This window comes from Ananas comosus, linkage group 7, assembly GCF_001540865.1.
Source record: "Ananas comosus cultivar F153 linkage group 7, ASM154086v1, whole genome shotgun sequence".
NCBI lineage: Eukaryota > Viridiplantae > Streptophyta > Magnoliopsida > Poales > Bromeliaceae > Ananas > Ananas comosus.
In genome coordinates this window covers 713,742-739,493 of record NC_033627.1, presented here as the reverse complement: position 1 = coordinate 739,493, position 25,752 = coordinate 713,742, and the positions used below count along the sequence as shown (strand labels likewise).

Here is a 25,752-nt window from a genome sequence, read left to right as displayed (position 1 = left end):
CGAAGAGAAGACGTCGAATCGATAATTCACAGTAATCCGCTGGCCACTGTGGGCCGCACGGGGGTCTCGTCCATGCGGGCCAACAAGGCGGTACCGGTCCGGCGAGTTGGAGAGGTCGAAGGCCAGCCCGACCGAGTAGCAGCGGTTCCCGCTGTGGGGAACGAGCTGGCCCTGCTTCGTAGCGGGGTTGACGACGTAGTAGAGGAGGTCCTCGTTGCCGCGCGCGTGAGGTGGAGGCAGAGAAGGCCGCCGGTGGAGGCGGCGATCCTTTTACGCCTACATTGCTGCAGTAAGGGGATGAAGGAGAGGGACGGGTCGGGGACGACAACGGGGGCAGCAGGGGGAGGAACTGGAGCCCGCCGGAAGCGGAGAGCGTGACGAAAGCGACGGAGGCCGCAGACGGGTGGCGCGACTGCTCGCTTGCAAAGGCCAAGGCCAAGGACGACGACGACGGCGTCGACGAGGGCTCGCACGACTTCCCTGCGATGAAGGCGTGCCAGTAGTCCTTGCAGACGCCGGTAAATCTTGAGAGCGTCTTGAAGGACAGCCGCGGGAGGATGCCGTAATAGTCTAATAGACAACATTGTCGGGGGGATCATCCTTCCGCTCTCTGATGATGCCTCCTCTCTCCGCCGCTTTCCAGCGACTCTCGCTAGGGCATCATCGTCCATCGTCTCTTCTCTCTGAACCACCCAAAATAATATAAATATAAATATAAATATAAATAATAAGAATAATAATAATAACATAACATAACAACAAATCAGAATAAGAAAAAGATATATATATATATATATATATATATATATATATATATTTATTTACTCTAATATATTAAAGTGTAAGATCTATTTTATCATTAAAATATTATTATAATTTTATTTTTATAATGATCACAAATTGTTTTGTCTAAAAGCACTATGATCAAGATTTATTTAAAGTTTAAAATTTAAACTTTAAGATTTATTTTCAGTTTTCAGTCTAAAGATTTAATTTAATGTCTAGACTAGACTCTGGCCTAGATTTGTTTTACATCCTTTACATTTTTCCTAAACTACTCTAATAATATATTGTTACTATCTATTCTATTCTATTTACTATTTACTAAAATAGAACCTTGGTGAACCCTAGGTGTAAAGCTGCATATATTAACAATCCAAAAAAATCCAACTAGCACCAAAATTAACATAAAAAAAACCTAATCAAGCTACAAAACACAAATCTTAGAATTAGAACACTGGATCAAATCATTTCCGACTGTAAAGTCTTAATTAGAATATTTTTCTTTTATCAACACAAAATACTTTTATTATTCTATATTATTATATTAGTCGTGCATCGCGCGGGTCAAATAACTATCGACTTTTTAGGATATCACTACTATAATTAAGATTAATAGTATATTTCTTTATTTGTTAAAAAATATAATATTAATTAGAATATTTTTCTCTTATCATTACATAATAACTTTTGTTATTTTATATTATTATATTAGCCGTGCATCGCACGAGTCAAAAACTAGTTATAATCTACATCTGCTTACATATTTAGATTAAGGGAAAACTTCAAAAAACCTCCCTCTGGTTTTGCACTTTTTCATTTTAGTACCCTATGGTTTAAAGTGTATAAAGTTAGTACATATGGTTTTGTACTTTCTCACTTTAGTACTATGTGGTTTAAAGTGTATCAAGTTAGTACTATATGGTTTTATTTTTGTATCATATTAGTATCCTGTGGTTTTATTTTTGTATCAAGTTAGTACTATATGGTTTTTAAACCACGGAGTACTAAAGTGAGAAAATGCAAAATCACAGGGTACTAACTTGATACACTTTAAACCATATGGTACTAAAGTGAGAAAGTGCAAAACCATACAGTACTAACTTGATATAGTTTAAACCACAGGGTACTAAAGTGAAAAAGAGTGAAACCATAAGGGGTTATTTGAAGTTTTCCCTTAGATTAATTAGTTATATTTATAGTCCCGACAGCTCCTATAAGGTATGAAATTGTTGAAAGTACCAATCAGGTTTAGATTTGATCTGAAAAACTCTTTTACTTGTTATAGTTTTGTCTTTCCAAAATAATCGACATATTTTATCTAAAAAACTGCATTTTGCATTCATTCAAAATACTAATTCAGTTGAGAAAATAATTTTTAAATTTTTTATTATTTAAAAAATTAATTTTATTATCATACGTAAAATTGATTTAGACCATTAACTCAGGCTAGATGTTTGAGTTAAATATAATTTAATAATTATTGAATCAAAATTTATGAATTTTTTAATTGTTAACTTTTTTTTAATATATATATTTGCCTGAGTTCTATAAAGGGTAAACTTCAGATACCACTCTTGTGGTTTCACTCTTTCTCACTTTAATACTCTATGTTTAAAGTGTATCAAGTTAGTGTCATGTGATTTTATTTTTATCTTTTCGTTAACTTCTTTGATAATATTTCGTTAAATTATATACAAAAAAACTTTATTTACTCCATCTAACTTTATCGAATATTTACTTTAGTATCTTTAGCTTTAACTTTGTCACTGATTTAACGAAAAAAATTGTGAAATTGATAAAAAAAGATAAAAATAAAATCACATGACACTAAATTGATATACTTTAAACCATATAGTACTAAAATAAGAAAGTATGAAATCATAGGGATGATATTTAAAGTTTTTCCTTCTATAAATGTTAGTCGCTGTCTACTTCTTGCTTTTCGATTATGAGAATTTGAATAAATACTGGATACTGCTACACTTATCAATTTTTTTGAACTTCTTCAAAATCAAAATTTATGAATTTTTTGGTCAAACTTTTCAATACGCGGAAACAAAACTTAGGGAACGATGTAACTTAGACAATACAGGGAAACAAAAGTTTTATAGGGAACTCCAGAAGATGTTAAAATGGGGTCGGATGTTATCATCCTGCCATTTCAATAAGATGCCTTCATCCTTCAATCTCACCAAGCAAACCAAATTTTCAATAATCACTTATAGATGATGGACTAAACCAAAATTTCAGTAATCACTTACAGATGGGGAAAATATGGATTGATGCAGGTAGTAATAAATTAAGTACAAATGAATGGACATCGAAATCATTCTTATAAGATATATATAATGAGCTCCTCGATATTTGTCCAGCGAAGGCCAATTTTGGCCCCAACAAAACTAAAAAGCTTGTTTCAGAAATTCGTTGATGGGTCGGGGTGGGCCTAACATGATTTCGACACCATCCTTCATCTACACATAAAACCCGGCCCAATATTGGCCTAATAGTTTCTGGTTCGGCTACTCGGATCATAATCTCGAGGAAAATACAAAGTAGATTCAAATGTAAAATTCAAAATTTTTTATTTTTAAAAAATCGAATCGCTGTAATCTTGGGATACTTTGTGTGCTTTTTGTAGATAACGAGTTGACTGTGAAAAATCGAATTTCATTTATCTTTAAAATCCAAAAACTATACACTTGGAATTAAAGATCCAAATTGACAAAATTCAATTTATCTATGAATCTACGAGTCGCAAATCTCCAGCTTAATCACTAATGATTATTGGCCTGATAGAAATTAAGTACAGCAAAATATTATCATGTACATGCATTAATCAGAGACTTTCACTAGTGATAATTATTTGGGTTAACTCTTCTCCCGATTAGAAGCTAAATCAATTCAACTGCATTGATCATTAATAACTCGATAGCGAGAGAGAATCAGAGGAGAGGATCAGGTGCTAGTTAGTTCAGACTTTTCCCTGTAGAATCAATCACCTACTTGGTTTTAGTCTAAATAGATTGGGTCCTTTAATGACCTGATCTATTTGTCTGATGAATACAGATATTGTATCTAATCGGAATTTAGATATGCTTACTGAAATAATAACATAAAAATACTATATTAACTCACTATAAGAGAGTCGTGTTTTTCACATCGTAGGCGCTGTTCTATGCCCGAAAAATATGTAAGAAGATGAAGGATGCATGCAGCATGCGAGTCCCAAAAGCGCTTTTCGCTTAAGCCGCCCTCCACATGCCGCGAGACACGCGTTACGGCGTATTTTCATTTAATCCTTGTTAGGGGGAACACATTACCATTTAATTAATCCCCTGTGGCACATGGTGTCAACTAATCCTCCAATCCTTGCATCCATTATTATTATGGCACTATAATTAATTTGTTTAGATTATTGTCCACAATCCTGCAGTGCTTTACTAACCTAATGGCATCCTATGTGCAGTGGAATTGATTATATGCTTAAGTCCATTTTGAATACACTTAACTATGGGCAGGTAAAGTTAGTTGGAAAATAACCTAACTGAAAACAGCTGCAGTTTTTCTTTTTTTTTTTCTTTGACCCCTCGATTATACATCTTTTGAAATAGACCCCTTAACTATTATTATTTTGATTGGCGACTCTCAAAACTTGTGATCCATCATCCCAATTAGAGATTTTGTTCAGTTCTGAGTACTTATTCAACTGATGATAATAGCTTCAGATTTCATCAACTATTATTATTGGTAGATAGATAGCAAAAATGTAAATGCTAACAATTTCTTAATTCAATTTGTGAAAATAACTCGACCAAATCAAAATAATTAAAATTTGATAGAGATGTCAGTTAGAAAAGCGAAGGATCAGTTCTTTTTTTTTCTTAATGTGTTTCACTTGCATTTCTGGGTTGGGAACTATAAGATCTCTAGTTGTGCAATTACAGAGATATGCATGTGTGCTGTACATGTATGCTTGCCTTTCGATTATAGCTGAATGATGAATAAGGTTGCTTGAATGAGTATGTCATGTGATGTTGTATCCAAGAAAACAATAGAAAATTAGAGAATATTTTGAAAACCTGTGGAGTCATCTTCATCTTTAAAATACATACTTCATATGTTTCCTATGCAATCTCTAATTAAATAGAACCAACAAACACTATATAGTTACATTTTTCTCAGAAAATTCTAATCATCAAATAGTGTTAATTCAAGCTTAATGTCACTAATTACATCTAATTTTGGCTTCTTAATGAGTCCATGAATGGCATTCAGATCCAAGCCCCAGTGAGGTTGCAAAGATCAAGTAATGCATATCATTATATATTCCTTTTTATTTTTTTTGGTTTCTCATAGATTCACCTACTCTTTCTTGCATAATCTAACATTGCATTTTGCCAGCTTTGCTTTCTGTGCCATGCTTACGCTTGGGCCCACAAAACCAATTTCCAGTTACCAATCAAATATCTTATACTCACCCTGTTGCCCTAATTCATCCCCCTTCTTTTTTTTTTCCCCCAAAAAGAAAAGAAAAGAAAAGAAAAGAAATGCCCTCTCTGCATGATTGGTCCCTCCTCATACAATACAATTTAGGATCCAAGTGGACCAAATCTATCTATACATGCACAGCAATAGATTATCTGTCCAAATTCAGATGTTCTTTTGGAGTACTCAGATGCTGACTCCCATGCTGACTTAAATCTACAGTTACTATATTCCACTGGGGATGAAGCAAAAGCATCCTTGGGGAGGGGCTCAATGTGTTCATGTGGAGATTTGGCCTCTTGTGTTCTCTCCAATAGCATCTCCTTTTGTTTCGATATTAATTGTTCCAAATATTGTCTCCATTATTTCATGTCTCCCATTACCTAAGGCTGAAAAGAGTTGTATATATAGTGCTATTATTTATTAATGGCTTATTAATTACTAGTGATCGCCAGTTTTGACTATATTCAATGCATTTATTCTGTCAACAGCATAAATTGGTCTATTATCGTCACAACCCACGTGCTTTATCTGCGTTGTGATTTTGGATCTCTTTCATCATTCACGCCACGGAACTCAGCTGTATTAGAAGACTAGTTTTGAGGCAAGTGTTAACTTCAGAACATCTTTTTTGAAGGGGGAGTTCATATATCTGCTGGGCTTGTTTGGGTGGGAGACGTACGTGGGAGGTAGATGACCCATTCATATCTCATGAGTGGACTGGGGAGCAGTAGACACTCTGTTGTTGAGTGCAACCCGCATCTATTATGCCCTAGAAGATTCAGTGCCAAGAAGCTCCAGGCCAAAGATGGAGGCCCCAAACCACTGCATGCAGACAAAGGGTGGAAGCCAAAATCCCCAAATTGACTTGTGAATGGGGATAAGCTCAAGCTGTTTTCTGGGGTAAAATCTTGATGGAAAAGGAGAATGGGAGAAGGAGAGGTGTGTGGAGGCACAGTGGGGGACCTTGGCTTGTTCTTTTGGTGAATGTAGGAGACATGGCTTGTTGTTGCAAAAGTGGCACATGATGGGGATGGACATGGACATGGACATGGAGAGGGGCACTTACCATATATATTATATATGATGTACCCATGCTTAATTATTGGCTTTTTGCAGCTAGGGTTCAATTAGCTAGATTATTACAGGAAGTGTTTCAACACTCGTTACCGACTTGTTGCCATTGCTCAGCAGTGAGAGTTGAAAATGGCACACTTTGATTCCAATGTGCCTATGTAAGTACTTTTGATCATGAGCTTTTTATAGGTTAGACCAAAACAAGAAAAAAGTGCAATGCAGCGTAGCCTCGTTCCACTGCACTTAGAAGAAATGGAAAGATTAAGTAATTAAATCTATTTGCAACGCTTTTAAAGAGTCGCGAACGATACGCCATGATTACTTGTCATGTATTATTATTTTCACAGCATATATAATGTGCAAGCCTCTGATGATAGCCGGCCATATGGCAATACAGAATCATATGATGGTAAAGTGGAACCTTACTACGTATACAGCTTACATTTGTTGTATCATTTGCTACTAATTTGGGCTGCTGAACAAAATCTTCGAGTTCACTGATCAACTCACGACAAAATACTTAAAATTCTATAAAATTAAACTGGAACCAAGCATAGATTTGGTGTTCTAGGTCAAATCTCAACCTCGAAAGCTATTAAATGCAAGATTCCTACATTTCTGCAAGGTATAATATCTTTCATGTACTTTGAACCAATGAAATTTGATTTGTTAAAAAAAAAGGAGCTAGGTGGGGTTAATTTACAAAAGTAAACATTAGAAAAGGTTGTAGTACTACGCATGCTTTTAAACATATGCATTGAGGAGATTCCTCATCACAAGGTGAGGAGTCAGCACCATGTGTTAAGAGGTTCACAGTGTCCAAAATGAGCTAGAAAGGAAGCACCATTATGGGGAAGAGTGGAGAGTAAGATAGGGAGAAATACTATATATATGTATGTTAATATAGTAAAGGGGATTAGTTTATGATTCTTTTAATTAGGTGATTGGATTGTACATTAGAGGGCATCGCATCTAATTAATGAGAATTTTTTGGCTCACCGGCCTATCGCGAGAAGCTAATTATTCTTAGCTCGTAGAGAGAGTTAAAATTTGGGTACAATGTATCGACATATTCTGAACTTTCAGCGAATTGTAATTTGATTTAGAAACTCTTTTTCCATGCTTATGTGAGAATCTTCAACCAAAGTTACATCCACAATTCCACATTGCAATAGATATTGAGTTCTTTTTTTTATTGGAAAACGTACATATATAGCAAGATGATAAGCATAGAAAATAATTTGGTTAAGTGAAGATCAAATTACAAATTTTCGAAAGCTCAGGCATGTATGAACACTAATTCATTTCCATTTTGCTTGATTTAGCTCAATTTCGTTAGCAATTTGGCTCGCCTTGGATTATGTACTAAAAATTTAATAAATTGAAATTGAACAAAGTGATATTAAAGCAGTTTGATACATTTTCTTTTAAGGAATCTAATCATCCACCCTTAATTAGTGTTGTCACATAAGAAAATTGAGAAAAATTCCCAATCTATACCATTCTTAGCCGGCCAGTTAAAAAGAAAATTGTTTAGTACAAGAAGAGACCATTATTGATTCAATCGATCACTTTAATTGAAAGTAACCTGAGTAGGTACACTCAATTAAAGTAGCTTCCATGTGGATAGCATGATGTTCTTAAATTCCTGCTCTAAATTTGTATTAATATTCAAAGTCAAATACTCTAAGCTATAACAAAAACAAAGATATAGGCAAAAGGTCTATGCCCAAAAATTCACTTTTTTTTTTTTTTTTGAGTTCAAATCCTTTGAAAAGTAAAAAAAAAAAATCAAGCATCTGCTAAACAAAAATTTTATTCCAACAGTATTTTTGAAAAAGTTTTAGCCAATTATCCTTACTTCCACCTTTCAAACTCAGTTCCAACTTATGTAGACTTATCCATGAATGGATAAACTTATATCCTAGGTGAGCACTATTCTCCACCTTATCCATTTGAGGTGTTCACTATGTATAATACCAATCCAATGAAATTTAAGTTAGGGCCCCATTAGAATAAGTGAAAAGGACCATATTGTAGACCCAGGGGATAAAAAAAGCACTGTAATTCTAATTTCTCGGCACCTGAGGATAGTTATTCAAGTCATCATCAATCAGCACCACTTTTAAAATGGTCAATAGATCGATTAATTTCTAAGTTGTGATTAATTGATGTACCCATATGTCACCATCTCCTTGTCGATTCGATTCGGGCTTAAGTCTTAATTGCTCATTTTAAATTGCATTCTAATTAAGCTAAATGTCGATCGGAATGATTGTATCCAATAAATAATGTATTTGTGGCCTCTATTAGTTATGTTGTCCCAAAATGTTAGTTTAGGGATTGGTCAGTGGATATACAAAAAATAATTTGTTTGCGCACTTAATTTAATTAGACCAACCAGTGGAAATAGAAAAACTTGTCTAGTTAGTCAAATATGGTCGAGTGATAACATATGGTGCAATAGTGGGGGGTTGAGTTTGAGTTAAAAGGTTTCTTTTTTGAGTTGCGGAACCAGAACTTATTTGAAAGGTATGTGGTTAGTTAGCTCTTGTAAGATTCCATTGATCGTGAAAAGTTTGTAGAGTGAAAGAGAGTTTTGAGAGATGAAAACAAGAGGAACACACTCAGTAGGTGTGAAGAGAATACAAAAGATTTATACAAATGGTTTGAGCTAAAGCTACTCCCAAAAAAAATCAAAATGATCTGAATGTACGTAGAATTTTTCTAAGTAGCGAATCTTTTTGACTTACAAGAGGTCATGTTATGTTTTTTATTTTAGGGTTAAAATGCATTACAGGTCCCTGCCAAACATAGTCAGATTACGGAAATATATCCCTGCCATAAACGGAAACGTCCATAAGTTTATTCCTGCAAAAGTCTAACAGTTATGCAGATATGTCCCTGCCGATTAAGGACTGTTAGAAATTTTCTGTTTAACCACGGTTAAGTACTTAATCTATGGCTTAATTATAATGTAAATTTACGATTCTACCCTTCTTCTTCTTCCCCCTTTCCTTCTTCCCTCTTCTTCGTCGCGGCGATGGGCCCGGCTGGCAAAAATTCTCGGCAGCGGCGGGCTCCGCGGCGGCGCGCGACGACGGCCGGGCGACGTGCGAACCCTCTCATCTTTCTTTCCCCTTCTTTCCTCTCCCTCTTCCCTTTCTCTCCATTTTCTTCTCCTTCTTCTCTTCCCTCTTCGTTATCCGGCTTGAGGCGGAGGAGAAGATCCAGACGCGCGGGCGGCCAGCGATCCAATCTCCCTCTCCTCTTTCTTATTCCTCTCTCCTTTATTTCTTTTTCCTTCTTCCTCTTCCTCTCTCTTCCTCTTCTTTCTGATCGCGGCGAGGGAGGAGATGCGGCACCCAGCCAGGCGCGGGCGCGGCGACGAACCCTTTCCCTCTTCATCTTTCTCTTCCCTCTTCCTCTCCCTCTTCCTCTCCTTCTTCCTCTTCCCTTTTTTTCTTCCTCTCATTCTTTCTCTTCCCTCTTCTTCGTCGCCGGCGAGCTCGACCCGCGCCGTCGCCGCCATCCGCTCCGGCGGCCCGAAGAGGAAGAGGAAGAGAAAGAGAATGGGAAGATGCTTTTGGAAGGATATATTTGTGAGGGCAAAATAGTCATTTCACATGAAAACTGTTAAAAAATAAACAGTTCTCTAACAGATGTTAATCAGAGGGACATATCTGCATAAATTAGGACTTTTGCAGGGACAACTTATGGAGTTTCCGTTTTACAGGGATATTTCCGCAATTGACTATGTTTGCAGGGACCTGTATGCATTTAACCCTTTTTTTTATTATTTTCATTGTGAGGTTACTTTGAGACTTTTACAACATAGAAGTGAGATATAGTAAATACAGTAAGCACCATTAAAAATTTCCAATAAAAAATGCACCAAAGTTTCGTTATCTAAACATTGCGAGGAGAACAAATTAACGTTACTGAATGATATCCGAGCTCAGTATTCAAACCGAGTTCAACTTGACTATTCAAATTACGGGTCTCCAATTGAACTACAGATCACGCTTTCAATCAAATAAAATATATAATTATTTTTTTTAAAAAAAATTAATCTTCGTGATAAAGCCTCTAGTACCAATGTACTAAAAATTTTTCATCCTTAAAAAAAAAAAACAAAAATCAGTCCATCTTGCAAATGCCGTTATCTTTTTTTTTTTTTTGGTGGACGTGGTACGAAGTCATTTATGGCAAACGAACACAACAGGGGTATAACCGTCATTTTACCCCTCTTTCCTTTTAAGATGGACACCCCCAACGGTAGGGTAGTATCTAAGCAACTCGAAGCTCAAATCACATTTTGCGAGAGAGATAGATCTACTTAAAGAGAGAGAGTTTGAAGAGGAGATTAGAGATAATAAAGAGAGAGTTTAAATCCATGTTTTATTCTATGTGGAATAAATAGAGGTATTATATCAACTGGTATCAAAATCCATATATATAGGAGAGGAAGAAGAAGAAGAAGGGAAAAAAAAAAAAGAAAAAAGAACAGTTTTTGTGAGGCCTTATATAGGTTGTGGGAGGGGAAGCCACTGTTCTAAGACACCTGGGTTGAGGTTAGATACTTATCTCTTTTAATTTTTCTTTTTTTCTTTCTTTTTCTTTGTTAATAAAAAAAAAATCCGCTTAATTTTGGATTTGCTTTGTGGACTAGTATGTATTGATTCGAGTTCTTTCATAGGTTTTCTTTTGGGCTTTTTTTGGTCCTTTTTATCCCCTTTAGTATATTAACTAATTTCTCATCTTGTTGTGATGGATCCGCAATTTTTTCTTTTTTGGTTAGCAATTTAATTATCAGTTCTTCAAGACACTATTTTTGGTGGCTTTTTTTTTTAAAAAAAAAAAGTTTTTCTTCCCTTTGATTACTACATAAAGATAAGTTTAGGTTTCATTTATTTGCCCCAAACTCTACTACAGGAACAAAAATAATAATAATAATAATAATAATCAAATTCACTATTTTTCACTTGCATTTACAAAATTATCCTTTCCCTTTTCCTCAAATCTCTCTTTTTATTCATTCCCAGTTATAAACAAAAAGTCTTGTTGGAAAATGTTTTTGTTGGGTTCCTCCATGTGATCATTTTCTATAAACACATTACACATGTTCCACTATAGTTTTTACCCTACCCGATAAGATTCCATCAACTTGTTGTTACCATGGTCTCCCTACAACCCCCTCCCCCTTTGCTGGGGCAAAGATGCTCAGTGTCTCCTCCCCTTTGTTAATGCTTCTCCTCTCATATCTCACATCAAAACCCTCTCTTTTCCCTTTGTTGCAGAGTACACAATCTACAAAGTTGGAACCAACTCAAAAGGAATATAATTTCTTGGTCCTTGTTACAGCTCTGGATCTTAAGGCAGAGGAAAAAGCAAAAAAAGGAAAAAAAAGAAACCCAGTAGCAGTTAAAAGAGGGACATTTAAGAACACTATACACAGCTTTTCACACAGAGAGGAATATTAAAAAGAAAAGGGAAAAAAAAAAAACCCAGAAAAAGAACAGTGGAGTGGGCGGTGGAGTCAGTTTTGTAGCTAATACTTTACTAACGTAGAGACCCATTTGCCCCCGCACTCTGTGGGCTCTGCTTCTGCGTTGGGAAACAGCTATTTTTCCTTGTTAGACCACATCTTCTGGGGCTTGTAGCTTATTCAAGTAGTAATGAATGGGTTTTACAATGCCAGTTTAGATCTTTAGACCCCAATTGTTCTCCTCTCTTTTACAAGAAGAAGCTTGTGGCCAAAAAAAGCACTTTTTTGAGCACTCTCACATGGTGGGTTTTGTTTATTAGAGTTGATAGGGAAGTGGTTTGGTTGTTTTTGTTATGATGGGTTAAAAAGGGTAAGAGATTTGTTTTGTTTCGTGGTGTGGTTGTGAGGAAGAGAAGTGGTTTTATTTTTATTCTTTTTAATTTTCGGCACGATGAAGTATATGAAGCTTGGATCGAAGCCGGATGCGTTCCAATCAGAGGGAAACACCATCAGGTGCATTTTTTTTCTTGTATTCTCATTATCTATTTTTTGTAGAAATTATAAGATTATTTTTCTTCGAATCTTTGGGAGGGATTTAAATGATGATGGGGAGATCCAAGATAGCCACTATTAGTTGTTTAACATGGTTTATGATCCACTCAGTGTTGTTTGGTCTCAGAGCACTTTCCCTTTGCGACTAAAGAGTTAAGTATGTGAATAAAATGCTTTTGATTTTGAGACCTGTTATGCTACTTCCATTTTTCTTAAGACAATAATCTTTGGCATCTGTGAGAAATTGCATACACTTCAAATTATATCAGGGAGGAGTCACCGGAACAACCTTTCATTGATGTATGTTATATTGTAGGTTGCCCTAGGATTCACGCAACAAACCAATGAACAACCTTTTGTTGGTGTATGCTATATTGATCTTTTAGTGATTGATATTGAGCTCATAATTAGTTTTTTTTTTTTTCAGAAATTTGATTATAAGAGAGTATGGTTCTTTTCTTTTTTTTCCCCTCCCTTCAGGTTTGTTGCAACTGAGTTAGCAACTGATATCATCATTAACTTGGGAGATGTGAAGTTTTATCTACATAAGGTAAGGGACTCTACTCATTATGCTTGCAAAAGTTTGGTCTAGATAAGCTATACTTTTGGGTATTTCCTTTGCTGTTGAAGAAATGTTTAAAGACGTACAAGTTTTCTTGTGAGGCGAGTCCATATAATTGTCAGCATTATGTCTTTCACTTGTTTAGGGCATCTAGACTTAAGACATTTTCACAATTAAACATTATCGATAGTTTTATTCGTAGCGATTTGGCTCCATACATCGATATTCTGTATGTGCTTTTCTATTAAAGATTAAATGTATGTCAAAACTTGCCAATTTCTCTATTAGTTTCGGATGAACGAAATGCGTAGAAATCATCAATTCTCCATTCACCTTTTTCTCTAGTATATTTTTGGTGTCGTCTTATTTTTCCTTTCTCTTGGTTCTATTTGATTTCCTACTTTATGCATGTATAAATCTCATTCCTTGTGCCGATCCCTGTGCAGTTCCCTCTTTTGTCCAAGAGTCCTCGACTGCAGAAGTTGGTGGCCGCCATCAATGAGGAAAGCAACGACGAAATCGACGTGTCCGACATACCGGGCGGTCCGGCAGCGTTTGAGATCTGCGCCAAGTTCTGCTATGGCATGATTGTCACCCTAAATGCATATAATGTCGTCGCAGCACGCTGCGCTGCAGAGTACCTCGAGATGCACGAAAGCATTGAGAAAGGCAACCTCATCTACAAAATAGATGTATTTTTGAATTCTAGCGTATTCCGGAGCTGGAAAGATTCGATCATAGTTCTACAATCTTCGAAATCTCTATTTCCTTGGTCCGAGGACTTGAAAGTTGTCAGCCACTGTATCGACTCTATAGCAACAAAGGCTTCAATTGATCCCTCGGAGGTTGAATGGTCTTATACCTATAACCGGAAGAAGCTTCCGTCCGAAAATGGGCTCGACCAGCATTGGAATGGTGTCAGAAAACTGCAGTCGGTGCCCAAAGACTGGTGGGTGGAGGACCTTTGTGAGCTAGAAATGGACTGCTATAAAAGGGTAATAATGGCAATCAAAACCAAAGGGAAAACTTCGAGTGAAGTAATCGGAGAAGCTTTGAGAGCTTATGCATATAGGAAAATTCCGAGTTTCTCAAAAAACACCATAAATGGGAATGATCTCAACAGACACCGTACAGTTTTGGAAACGATTGTGTGGTTATTGCCTAGCGGGAAAGGCTCGGTTCAATGTGGTTTCCTTCTTGGGTTACTCAGAGCTGCGTGCATGCTTGGTTGCGGGGAAATGTGTAAAAATGACTTGATTAAGAGAATAGGTTGGCAGTTAGAAGAAGCTTCTGTTGGGGATCTTTTAGTTCCATCCGAAGTTGGGGAATGCACAATATATAATATCGACTTGATTACGAGTATAGTGAATGAGTTTCTTATGCAGAATAGGGAGGCCCAGAACGGGCCATCAGATAATGAGAAAATTCGAGAGGTTCAGAGCCCGAATTTTGTTTCTAGTAGTTCGAAGGTTGCGGTGGGGAAGCTAATTGACGGATACCTTGCTGAGATTGCAAAAGACCCCAATTTACTTCTCTCGAAGTTTGTTGAATTGGCCGAGATGGTATCAACTGCCTCGAGACCAGTCCATGATGGACTTTATCGTGCCATCGACATGTATCTGAAGGTTATTTTGTTTTCTTTCTCATCCGTTACAGGCAAAATACAGCATTGGCCCTTACAGTTAATTCATCCTTAGTTGGTCCACACATACTGCTTTTTATTCTTAAATTTTGGCACTCGTTTGGCAATGAAAAATCTATTGTGCGTCTAATTCTTTTAATTTCTTCTGTGTCTGTATAGGAACATCCAAGTCTATCAAAGAGTGAGAAGAAGAGAATATGCAGTCTCATGGACTGCAAGAAACTATCATCCGACGCGAGCATGCACGCCATTCAGAATGACCGCCTCCCCCTCCGCGTGGTGGTTCAAGTCCTCTTCTTCCAGCAGGTTCGAGCATCCGCTGCCTCTTCTGGCACCGGCGGCGACAGCGGTGTTGGTCCCGTCCTCCCAGTAAGCGTCCGATCACTCCTCCCTCGCGAAAACGGCAATTCTTATGGCAGCTCAAGATCGGCCGCCACGACCAACACAGAGGATGATTGGGAGGGGATTCCTACTTCAAGTGATATGAATTCGTTCAGATCAATCAGATTGGCAGGTAAAGGCGGGGGGAGCGAAAGGAGCAGCAGCGGCGGCAGCGATGTGAATAAGAGTAATGGTAATAATAATAACAGTGATGACATTAAGAGCAATAACGGAAAAGCGAAGGGGGGCACTCTGATGCCGAAGAAGATTCTGAGCAAGCTGTGGTCGGGTAAGGGGCACGGTGGTGAGAACAGCAACAGCTCAGACTCATCGGAGAGCCCTGGATCAGTCAACCCGGATGATACCAAGTCAACGCCTTCGCGGAATACAAGGCACTCAGTCTCTTAAATGCGGAGATTTGAACCTATGAATTTTCTTTTCTTGTTTCGATTGTTTTTGCCTGACGGTGTTAGGAAATTAAATTAGATGCTGGAACTACTGACTTTTGAAGTCGAATCGGAATCGGCAGGTTTTTGAAGGATAGTGTTTTTCTTCTTCCTGGGCTGGGTTTAAAAGGCATCGGTTGCCGGCGAAATGGTGTGTAGTAGTGTATCACATGTTGTTTTTTTGTTGCCTGTATGAACTATGACCCAGTTTTTGGCATGTACCATAAGAGAAATAGTAGCTTTATCTTTGCTCTCACAACTTTTCTCTCTAAAGCTGATTTACTAAGCAATTCTTTTGACCACCAAACTACCAGCAGTTGTTTCCGTACGAATCTTTTATAGAAAGTGCAGTGCTGCATCTGCCGATTTGGCAACTTCAATCATGTGATATTAAAAAACCCAACCTGCGCATTAAGTTTGCTACTCATCATTTGAATGCATAAACTATGTGCACCAGCTGATCTAATCATCCATACATAATCTAAGTGCAACTCACTGTTCTTCGTGACTAACTCTCCACTATAACTTCCCCACGTCCACCACGGCCATTCTCCTCCTCGCGGGGCAAAAACGACCCTTCGCTTCATCCAAAGGGCACGGTGCTTAGACGTACGTAGTAGCCACGGCGTCATCATATTATTCACTCTAGCTATGATATGATAAACAATCTACATGCCACTACTGCTGTATAACCCCACCCGTCTCCCATGCCTCCTCTCCGTTTCGTTCTTTTCTCTCCTTCGAATTTAAAGTGCGAACGACATTTGGGATTTGTATATGATCATGAGCTGCAACGGGTGCCGAGTTTTGCGGAAAGGGTGCAGTGACACCTGCATACTAAGGCCGTGCCTCGAGCGGATTACCGACGGCCCGCAGGCGCAGGCCCATGCCACCCTCTTCGTCGCCAAGTTCTTCGGCCGCGCCTCCCTCCTCTCCCTCCTCTCCACCGTCCCCTCCCCGAGCCGTCCTGGTCCACAGTTTTCACTTCAGTTCTCAATCTTTAACGTCAATACTTTAGTTCTGGAACTTCAATACGTAAAAGATAACAAAATGATTATTTTATAAGAAAATTTAAATTCGTGTATTTTGGCGGGGGAAGATAAGGTACATAGGCTGACGTGCTGGATTGGTGCAGCTCTGTTCCGGTCGCTGCTGTACGAGGCATGCGGCCGCACAATCAATCCGGTGAACGGGGCCTCCGGGCTGCTGTGGACGGGTAACTGGGACCGGTGCCAGGCCGCGGTCGACACAGTTCTCTGCCGCGGAGCTCTCCGTCCTCTGCCGGACATTGGTGCGACCGCTGCTGATATGGGGGACCTCTACGGGTGGTGCCGCTCGGCCGAGAAGAAGCGATCAGAGCTCACCGACGATTCGTGCGATCTGGAGCTGTACCTGATGCAGCCAAGGATGCCTCGACTTCGTGGCGACGGCGAGGAGGTTCTGTCATCAGAAGGGTCGGTGACGACGGCCGATGAGGGATGCGACGGGGCAGCAGTGGAGCAACGAGTGCTTCTCAACCTTTTCTCGTGAGACTGTCTGATTCACCGTCCATTCTGCGTTGTCGCTCTCTCTAATCTTAAGTTGACTATAGAAGACTTTCCATAAAATCTCTGTTATTTACTAACGGCGGGAAAGTATGTAATTACAGTACACTATAATTATCCCTTTGTTAACAAAATCTTTTTATTTTGACCAGATTCCTTGGATTTAGCTGTACAAGACATTAAATACAAATTAGATTGAACTTAACTCCCTATTATTGATATTAACTGCTGTATTAATGATATTATACCAAAACTATTTTATCAACACTATTTGTGATTAAAAAACGAAAAAAAAAAACACCTTTAGAAGCCGTTACCTGTGATAAAAACAAATTACTGTAGTCTTATGTTGCACCGAATTTCTTAACTAAATTAACATTTAGTATCATTCACTTCTGGAAAAGAAAAAAAATAAAGTAGTAGCATCATTCTTAGTTTGAGTTGAAAGAGTAAAAAAAATAAAAAAGAAAGGAGAGTGAAGATGCATTACAATATTAGACTACAGTAATTTGTTTTTATCACAGGTAACGGCTTCTAAAGGTGTTTTTTTTTTTCGTTTTTTAATCACAAATAGTGTTGATAAAATNAAAAGAAAAAAAATAAAGTAGTAGCATCATTCTTAGTTTGAGTTGAAAGAGTAAAAAAAATAAAAAAGAAAGGAGAGTGAAGATGCATTACAATATTAGATACAAAGAATGACTCTTGGAAATAAGAAGAGACGAAGCTTGTGTGAAGATGAGTGGAGAATTTCTCAACTATAGACCATTTGGATATAGTTTTTAAATTGGATTGTTATTATAGTCAACTAAATTAGAAATTAAATTTAATGATTCTATTAGATGTCTCTAATTGGTATAATTTTATCATTAATAAATCAAATTAAAGGGTGCTAATTACAAAAAAAAAAGAAAAAAAGAAGAAAGGCCAGAGCTATAGATAAAGCGTAAGCTCATTAACAGGCCCATTATCTGGGCCAACATGGGCTGATCCAAACGTGACTCGAGTTCGCGAACGGGTGACTCGAACCCGACCCTGACCTGATTCGGTGGGACTCGGGTCAAAACGAGAACGGTGGGATTCAATCCATCGGTTAAGTGGAGTCAGGGCCTAAAACCACACGTGCTGTTGACCCAACTGGCTCACAAGAGAAGCTTCCTAGCACACCTCACACTACGGGTACCCAGGAAGAACCCCGAGTATCTCCAATACCAACACTTTTAGAATTTCTCTCTACTACTTTTTTTTAAATGAAAAACTTGCGGAAATTATGATCTATTTTAAATAACGATTTCATATTTAAAATTTTTTGATTTTAATATCTAATTTTATAATTATTTTGATTTAATTATTCAACGACTTCTTATTTAATCACTTTTTCATTATGAAGCTTAAACACACTACTTGATTCATTAAAAATATAATATAGAATTTTGTAAAATAAGATTCATTAAAATAAAAATTACATCCAAATTTCATAGCAAAAATTTATTGAATAACTTAAATCTAGTAAACTAAATTTTTAATGTCGTTCAACCAAAGATCTTAATGCAATTTAAGCACAATAATTGATCAAACTTAAATATAAAGCAACTTATTAAAGTACCTTATTATTGAAATTTGATAATTTGGTAAGTGATTGAAGTAATATTGCCTCTATATTACTGTTATTGAAATAAAAGTTTTATTTATTTTTGTGATATATAATACAATCAATCAGATATTGTACGTTGCAACGAAAATATTCTCCAACAACAACAATGAGTTAGATCATCAGTTGATTATTACTAGAATTTAAGTTTAGGAACTGTTCGGGTACAAAAAAGGGTACGCTAAGCACTTCCTTTTCCTCTCTTTCCCAACACTTCGCCTCGAACCCCGACCATTTCTTCTCACCTATAAATACGCGAAAGGAACTAGAAACGAGAAACACAGCAAAAGGGGGAAAATTTGGGTGGGGGAAAACCCTCGTACTCTCCTCATCGAACTCCGGCGATCGACCCTCGAAGCTCGATCGAAAGGTTCGTTTCTCGATCCAAATCTCTCTTTCCCCCTCCATTGTTACTTCGTCTCTTCACGCACGTTCGAACGTGTAGGGTTTTGCTGAATCTCGTCACGGGTTCGGGAGTTAGGGTTTCACTCAGAATCCCGGACGAATCTCCTGAATTCGGATCGTGTTATTCATTGTTTTAGTTTTTTTGGATTTATTAGCATTTTCCCCTCGGATTTTGATTAGATCAATGCGATTTTGCAATGAAGATCCCGTTCTCCATCTGATTCGTTGTGTTTTTTTGCTTCCTCTTTGATCCAGTAACGATTCTGCATCGATCTCTCTGAAAGACCCGATCGATTTATGTGTACTTGCCTACTTGGAGGAGGAGGTGTTATCTACTTTGATCGTTAGGGTTTGCATTTTTGGACTTTGTTGACTTGTAAGAAAGAACTAAGATACCTGCATTGTGATGATCGGATAGAAATAGGAAGCTAAAATGCCGGCGTATCGCCAATACTCGCGAATCGATACTGTGGAGCTCAAAAATCAGCTCTTCAAGAAGCTTGGGAAGCAAAAAGCCGAGAAGTACTTCTACATCCTCAAGAAGTTGCTTGACCATAAATTGAGCAAGTGGGAGTTCAATAGATTGTGTTATAACACTATTGGGAAGGAAAATATCGCCCTTCATAATCGGTTCATACAGTCAATCCTCGGAAATGCCTGTCTTGCCTTTGGTCCGCCTATTAAACAGGCAGCGACCGGCCACTCACGAACCAGTAAAATTTCTAATGGGCATTTTGGAGACTCTTTCCCACCATCTCCTAGGAGGGCAAGATCAATAATTAGTCGGGATGCAAAGCTTAATGACCGCCCAAGTCCCCTTGGACCTTGTGGAAAAGTGGCTCATGGCCATGTGCAGGAAGTCACAAATTCTTGCGACTTATATAGGTCGAAAGAGCAGCATAGTGTTGTGGAGTTGATATCCATAGGTAGTAAAGCTCTTTTAGAAGTTGCATCGGTGGAAGATGGTGAGGAGGTAGAGCAAGTGAGATGTAGTCCGTGTGTTCAAAGCAGAAGTCCTGTAAGAGCTCCTCTGGGGATTCCACAAACGGTTGGCTCTATACGTCGTAAAGCGTTTCATCTTTCTAAGTCTACTATTCCTGAATCTTGTTGCAGTAGTTCTGGATTGCCAGATACAAGGTCTTTACAGAAACACATGGAGCATAAGTTGGAGATTGAAGGCCTTGGGATGTCAGTCGAATGTGCTGATCTGTTAAATAGAAGTTTGGATGCTTATCTGAAGAGGTTGATTAAACCTTGTATGGACCTAGCAAGATCACGGCATGGCAACAGGAGAATAAGTCATGCCAATGGGAAGATTATTTTGGGTATGAATGGTGTACGGCAGGGTCAAAATGTTATGGGATTAAATCAGTGTTATTATGCTTCGTTACAAGATTTTCAGGTGGCAATGGAATCAAATCCTCAATTACTTGGAGGTGATTGGCCTCTACAACTTGAGAAAATAAGCTCACGAGCTCTCGAATAGTTTTTTTTTTATTAGCCATACAGTTTGGTGCCTGATGGCAACCTTGTCTGAGCTCAACTGAAAGGGTACAGAGTGCTCATCGAGTTTTGAGATACTACTCAAGCAACATAATAAATGTGGGTAGAAAGAAATGCAATATAAGATGAAAGAGTTACATGCTTAATTGCAAAAGATTCGTCAAATGCAGATTATTCTTCATGTGAAGGTCTGTCATGCAGAATAAAGTTCAAATATAACATTGTCTGAAGGGTTGAATCAGGACATTGTGCTGAGAGGATGCATTGAAAGCCATTGATCGGTCAAGATACTATCTCCAGATTAGAGTGATTTCCCAAACCACACCCCCCCAACCCTATATATATCCAGTTTAGTAAATTGAGATGGGTTAGATCTTATATTACCTTTCAAACTTTCATGCTTGTATATATAGCATTAGTTATTTCATTCTTGGGAAGTTTGATGAGCTTGGTTCTACATAATCCACAATGAGAGCATGATTAGGAATGTGTACTTCGCTTGTTTACACTGTTTTGAAACGGTACTTTTGGCTATTTTGAGCAAAACTAGTTGTTTGTACTTCAATCTTGTGCTTTCTTACTACTATTGATATAGTGAAGTTTTTCTGGGGCTACTTTAAATCCTGCGATACAATTCATTAGTAAGAGGTCTTTTGCTTCGTTGCTTGATACAATGCTGAAACCACTATATAAAAGCATGTTGCTTAGCAAAATTTATTTGAAAGTCTGTCAAGATCCAGGACTGTATGCTTATTTTTTGTCTAATCGCATTCCCTGGAAATTTAAATAAAACCTCTATATGTAGTTTAATATGTTCTTCAAGCATAGTATTAAGTATAGTATTTTCCTTTCAGTTTAATCTTGCGTTAGTTGTCGCATGTTACTGGAATTTGGTATTCTGTAGATTGCAATGGGTTCTTACATATCCTTCATTTCCCACTTATGAATATTTGCGCTGGTAATAGAGTGGCCCACTGCATAAAGCACCTACTGTATTACAACTTGTAGCCTTATTCTGTGTTCTATAAATTAGAATTTACCTTGTAGCCTCACAATGAAACAAGGTTTGTGAGTGCGGAAAAATGCATGTTTAATTAGATGCAAGTATCTAATTCAGGTGAAACGTTATCTTAATTATCAGGGTCATTGAGCAATTAATATGTACAGCAATGAAATTAAGTTAGATGTGCATCAGTAAAAGTATTCATTTCAACAACCTCAGCTAAATTATCCTGCAAGCTGATCTTTGTGCATTTAAGTCTGGGATATTGATGGAGATATTTTGCCTATATGCTTAAGTTATTCCCAATCTGAAGCTTTAGTTGGGAAAAAGGAGGTTAATATTGAATCATTGCAAAAGGCTAGTTTCATCAATGGCAGTGACGATGTCTTGAATTAATATGTTAGGAACTATCATTTTGGTTTCAAACTGACAATTTTCATTAGTAAAGTTGCCTATTGTATTTTTCTTTGATATTCCTTTAGAGCATAGGTTCATCAGGTGTATGTATACTAGTATAATTTTCTTTGACGTACGGGCAGTTATATTTGATCCACTGCTTTAGAGCATGGAACTGAATCTGCTGCATAGTTAGGTTCGTCAGGGTAAGCTGCGCGCTGTAGCTTGTTCTCCAAATTGATGTATCTAGTATTGGTGTATTTTCAAGTACTTACATGGATAAATGAGACATTTCAATTGCAGGTAAGTATTGAATTAGAAGTGTTAGTGCTGAATTGTGCCGTTCTTCATATAATTATCAAAAATTGGAGTCCTTTGATATATTAACTATAATAAAAATGTTTAACTATATTCCTTGTGTACTAGTTTGAGAAGTAGACGAGCTGAGTGTTTTTAATGATGATGGATGATGTGAATTCCATGTTTCTTGGAACTTTCTTGGTCTTGTTTTTTATAGGTTCTTGCTGAGCAGCACATGTTTCAGTGTTATAGTCTGAGGCATGCCATGGTGGAGCCCTGATGTCATCTTTCTTTTTTCTTTTTAATGAGCTGGTAATGGCGTTGACAATTGTATTAGTTGCTTGGTCGGTCAATCAGTAAAATCAATTAGCATTATATTGATTTAGCAATGCTGATACAATTCTTGATTGTTTGACAATCAGCCAATTTAGCCATCTCAGTTGGTGAATATTTAAATCTAGAAGTGCTGGTGCCTACACTTCTCAACTACAAGTTGAAGCTAAACTCTGGAGCCAGCAGTATTGGTTTCTTGACTTAGCTAGGTTGAAGCATTCTTGTCGTATTCAGATTATCTGCAAGAATGGAGTATTGGAAATATATATTGTTTACTTCATACTCCCATCCAGTGCCAATGTAAAATGTAGAATTTACAAAATAATAATGTATGTTAATTTATATATATCTTTTTTTTTAATTTATATATATCTTTTTTATTCTGATGAACTTCTATTTGGTTTCTGTAACTGCTTCTAGTTATTCTCATGCTGCCTTGGTGATTCCCCGTTAAGTTTATAGTTTCCTCAGGTTCCCAAACCATTGCGTGTTTAGTTTGTCTTCAGTATCTTTTTGGTAATTGTTAGGTAAGCTAATGCTGTTTATTTGGATTTTTGATACTTATGTAACCTCGTCTGTACTGCTGTTTGCTGGTTATTTGATTCTTTGTATTTTATTTATCTTGCAGTGAGTAAGAGCCATGGTTACTCGAACTGCTGAGCTTCAAGAATGTGGTAGAAGCAGATGTCAGTTAAGACAGTTCGATGATATTGTAGTAAGAGTTTGTCTCATAGTGTTAAAGGATTGTACACTGGGTGTATGCATTCAATTGATATAGTCGTCTTCATGTTCTGCTGATGGCTCACAGCATTCTCTTTGCACTAATTTGAAAAATTGAACAATTTCCTCATGTTCTGTTATTCAAACATGTATACAGATATCAGAAGCTTGCCATGATAATTACGACTATTCTTGCAGTTGATTAGTGCACAGAAGATGATGCAAAAAAATTTTTAGCAGAGTCAGATGAATCAGGTGTGCTGCTTATCTCTTCCTTTTTGTCTTATGATTTATGAATCTTTTTTATCGCATTAGTGATAGAAACTGTGAACTTAATAGTGCTGTTGTGCACTTCTGATATGATAGCAGCTGTTGGCTCCTATTCCATTAATTACTGCTTTGCTACATGTATTCTCGTTTCTCGGTTTAGCTTAACATTGCGTGATAATGTATTTGGGCATCGATATTACATTTTGTAGTTCTAAACTACTTATGCTCAGCCTTTTTGCCAGCATCAGAATAGTGACCGAAGAAGGGAAAGTAGGGAAAGAAAAAAACTTAATATCAGAAAATGAGAGGAGCTGGAAATGATTAAAGCTATAATCCTTTTTATTGTTCCTCTATGTTGAGTTGTCGACACCCTTTGAATTTACAACTGTCAAACATCAAAATTATCATAGCGAAGTGCGTGCAACCTGCAACCGTGAAGGAGAAGAATTGACAATCCTTTCTTTTTCCGTGTGTTAGAAACTGCAACACAGGAAACAGAGATTAAGCGGAGAGGCTCCTCGCCTGGTCCACTCGGAGGCTAATGCTGCTGTGCTCCAAGCGCCTTCGCTGGCCCTCCTTGTACGCAGTTGAATTCGGGTTCTTCTTCCTGCAGGTGGGATATCGGAATCCGCCTTCCTCAGCATCTCCCACATCACGTGCACGTCCTCGTACTCGCACGTCCGCACCTCTTTCCTCAGCTTCCTCAGCCCTGTTGTTTCCACAGGTAATTAGATACATTTGTATTTATATAATTTAACCGAGTCACTGCACCATGTCTAATCCGCTATCAATCGTGCACAGTACGCCAATCTCAAAGCAGCATTGATGGTAGTTTCGGTGTGGATTTAGCATAATGCACTTACCGGTGGTTTGTTGGAAGCCGAGCCGAGTAGCGACATTGATCCAAACTCGCCTGATCATCGGGAGCACGATCTCATCCCACCACTCCATGACCGCCCTACTGTGTACGTCCTCTCTCTCTCTCTCTCTCTCTCTCTCTCTCTCTCTCTGTTTGTGTGTTTGTGGGTGTATATAGATGTAACGTTCGAATCTAAAACCACAGTAGAGTGTTCTATTTAGTTTTTGTTTCAACTTAAAAAGAGGGTCTGTGTCTTTTTCCACTTCGTTGGCGTCGCAGTCCGTGTGGGCTCGCGTGATGCGGATGCGGATGCGGACGCGGACGGCCTCCTCATCCGCACAAGAGGCACCACTGGCGCGCATGTTGCACACCGGCTCTTTCCCCGTAAGCGCCGCTCGGTCAGCGCCACGTGGCCAAAGCCGCGTAGCGAGGTGTACGAAACCACACGTTTTTTTAATTCCCCTCATCTCATGACGAGTGGGCTGCCACCGCCCCCGGTTTTGTACGGTTCTGGTGCAGGAATTTTGTCTGGACACGGGGAAGGCTTTTCGAACCACCCTTTTTGGTGAATAGCCCTGGAAACCACCCTCCCCCGTAGGCTATTTTTAGACAGGCTCTCATGTTCCATTCCATAAGATAAAATACCTAATTGTATTTAATTGGCCAATTAAGCTCTAAGCTCTTATGCTGTTAAAAATACTGGTCTTTAGATGAAAAATTATAGAATTAAAATAATAATGGTCCTTTATGATTGAATGTGTGGTTGATGAAATAGCATAATTTGATAGGTAAAATCGATTAAAGAAATAGATCTAACAGTAAAAAAAATTTATAAACATTAAGTACTTTGTGCTTATAAAAACACTATGGCCGGACTCTTTAATTTGGCTAGAAGTTAATTGGTGGCCTGATTTTATTTTTATTTTTTTTTGGCAGCATGAACTTAGCTTGAAGACAAATTTGAATAGGCAGGATCATATTGATTTCAATCTCTACGAATTTGATTTATTAATTTAAAAGCATAGATAACAATTTGTCATTAGGTAGGGAGTGGGCCCGACATAGAGCTGTACTATCTCCTAAGTGGAGCATTAGGAGACCATTTCTCTAGAATTTGGACTTTTTAACTCAATTGGCGTATGCATGAGATCACAACCCACTATCCGATAGATCGACAGTCGTCGGATGTGGTCTTCGAGTCTTGGGGTCAGTCAGTGGAGGCGTGCCTAGAAGCTTGCTATTCTACGTCATCTTTATTTTATAACCCCTTCGTGCCGTTGAAGCAAAGCAAATGAACTTTTTCTTTTTTCCTTTACTTTTTTAGTTGCTATATTTAAAACTCTCGGAGTCATCGG

The 25,752-nt window shown here is 37.9% G+C and overlaps 5 protein-coding genes across 6 annotated transcripts; 3 read left to right on the top strand and 2 right to left on the bottom strand.

The window, feature by feature from the left end:
- Positions 7-741, bottom strand: LOC109713126. The gene has a single exon (XM_020237092.1). The coding sequence runs from the start codon at positions 669-671 to the stop codon at positions 27-29; it is 645 nt and encodes a 214-aa protein (XP_020092681.1). The 5' UTR covers positions 672-741; the 3' UTR covers positions 7-26.
- LOC109713095 (BTB/POZ domain-containing protein NPY4-like) lies at positions 10,635-15,675 on the top strand. Of its 2 annotated transcripts, XM_020237056.1 has the most exons (5): positions 10,635-10,919; positions 11,646-12,346; positions 12,866-12,935; positions 13,394-14,572; positions 14,749-15,675. In XM_020237056.1, the coding sequence occupies exons 2-5, from the start codon at positions 12,285-12,287 to the stop codon at positions 15,376-15,378; spliced, it is 1,941 nt and encodes a 646-aa protein (XP_020092645.1). In that variant the 5' UTR covers positions 10,635-10,919; positions 11,646-12,284; the 3' UTR covers positions 15,379-15,675. The 2 variants fall into 2 exon arrangements, with proteins under 2 accessions (XP_020092645.1, XP_020092646.1); XM_020237057.1 differs by lacking the exons at positions 10,635-10,919; positions 11,646-12,346 and adding an exon at positions 12,380-12,749.
- LOC109713124 (LOB domain-containing protein 38-like) lies at positions 15,882-17,111 on the top strand. Its single transcript, XM_020237089.1, has 2 exons — positions 15,882-16,386; positions 16,552-17,111. Exons 1-2 carry the CDS (start codon positions 16,194-16,196, stop codon positions 16,944-16,946), a joined length of 588 nt encoding a protein of 195 aa, XP_020092678.1. The 5' UTR covers positions 15,882-16,193; the 3' UTR covers positions 16,947-17,111.
- LOC109712445 lies at positions 18,868-25,094 on the top strand. The gene is made up of 6 exons (XM_020236007.1): positions 18,868-18,978; positions 19,269-23,263; positions 23,426-23,523; positions 24,016-24,262; positions 24,340-24,503; positions 24,677-25,094. The coding sequence occupies exon 2, from the start codon at positions 19,447-19,449 to the stop codon at positions 20,497-20,499; it is 1,053 nt and encodes a 350-aa protein (XP_020091596.1). The 5' UTR covers positions 18,868-18,978; positions 19,269-19,446; the 3' UTR covers positions 20,500-23,263; positions 23,426-23,523; positions 24,016-24,262; positions 24,340-24,503; positions 24,677-25,094.
- On the bottom strand, positions 23,667-24,669 carry LOC109712447. The gene is made up of 2 exons (XM_020236009.1): positions 24,402-24,669; positions 23,667-24,247 (listed from the first exon to the last, which is right to left on the bottom strand). Exons 1-2 carry the CDS (start codon positions 24,487-24,489, stop codon positions 24,012-24,014), a joined length of 324 nt encoding a protein of 107 aa, XP_020091598.1. The 5' UTR covers positions 24,490-24,669; the 3' UTR covers positions 23,667-24,011.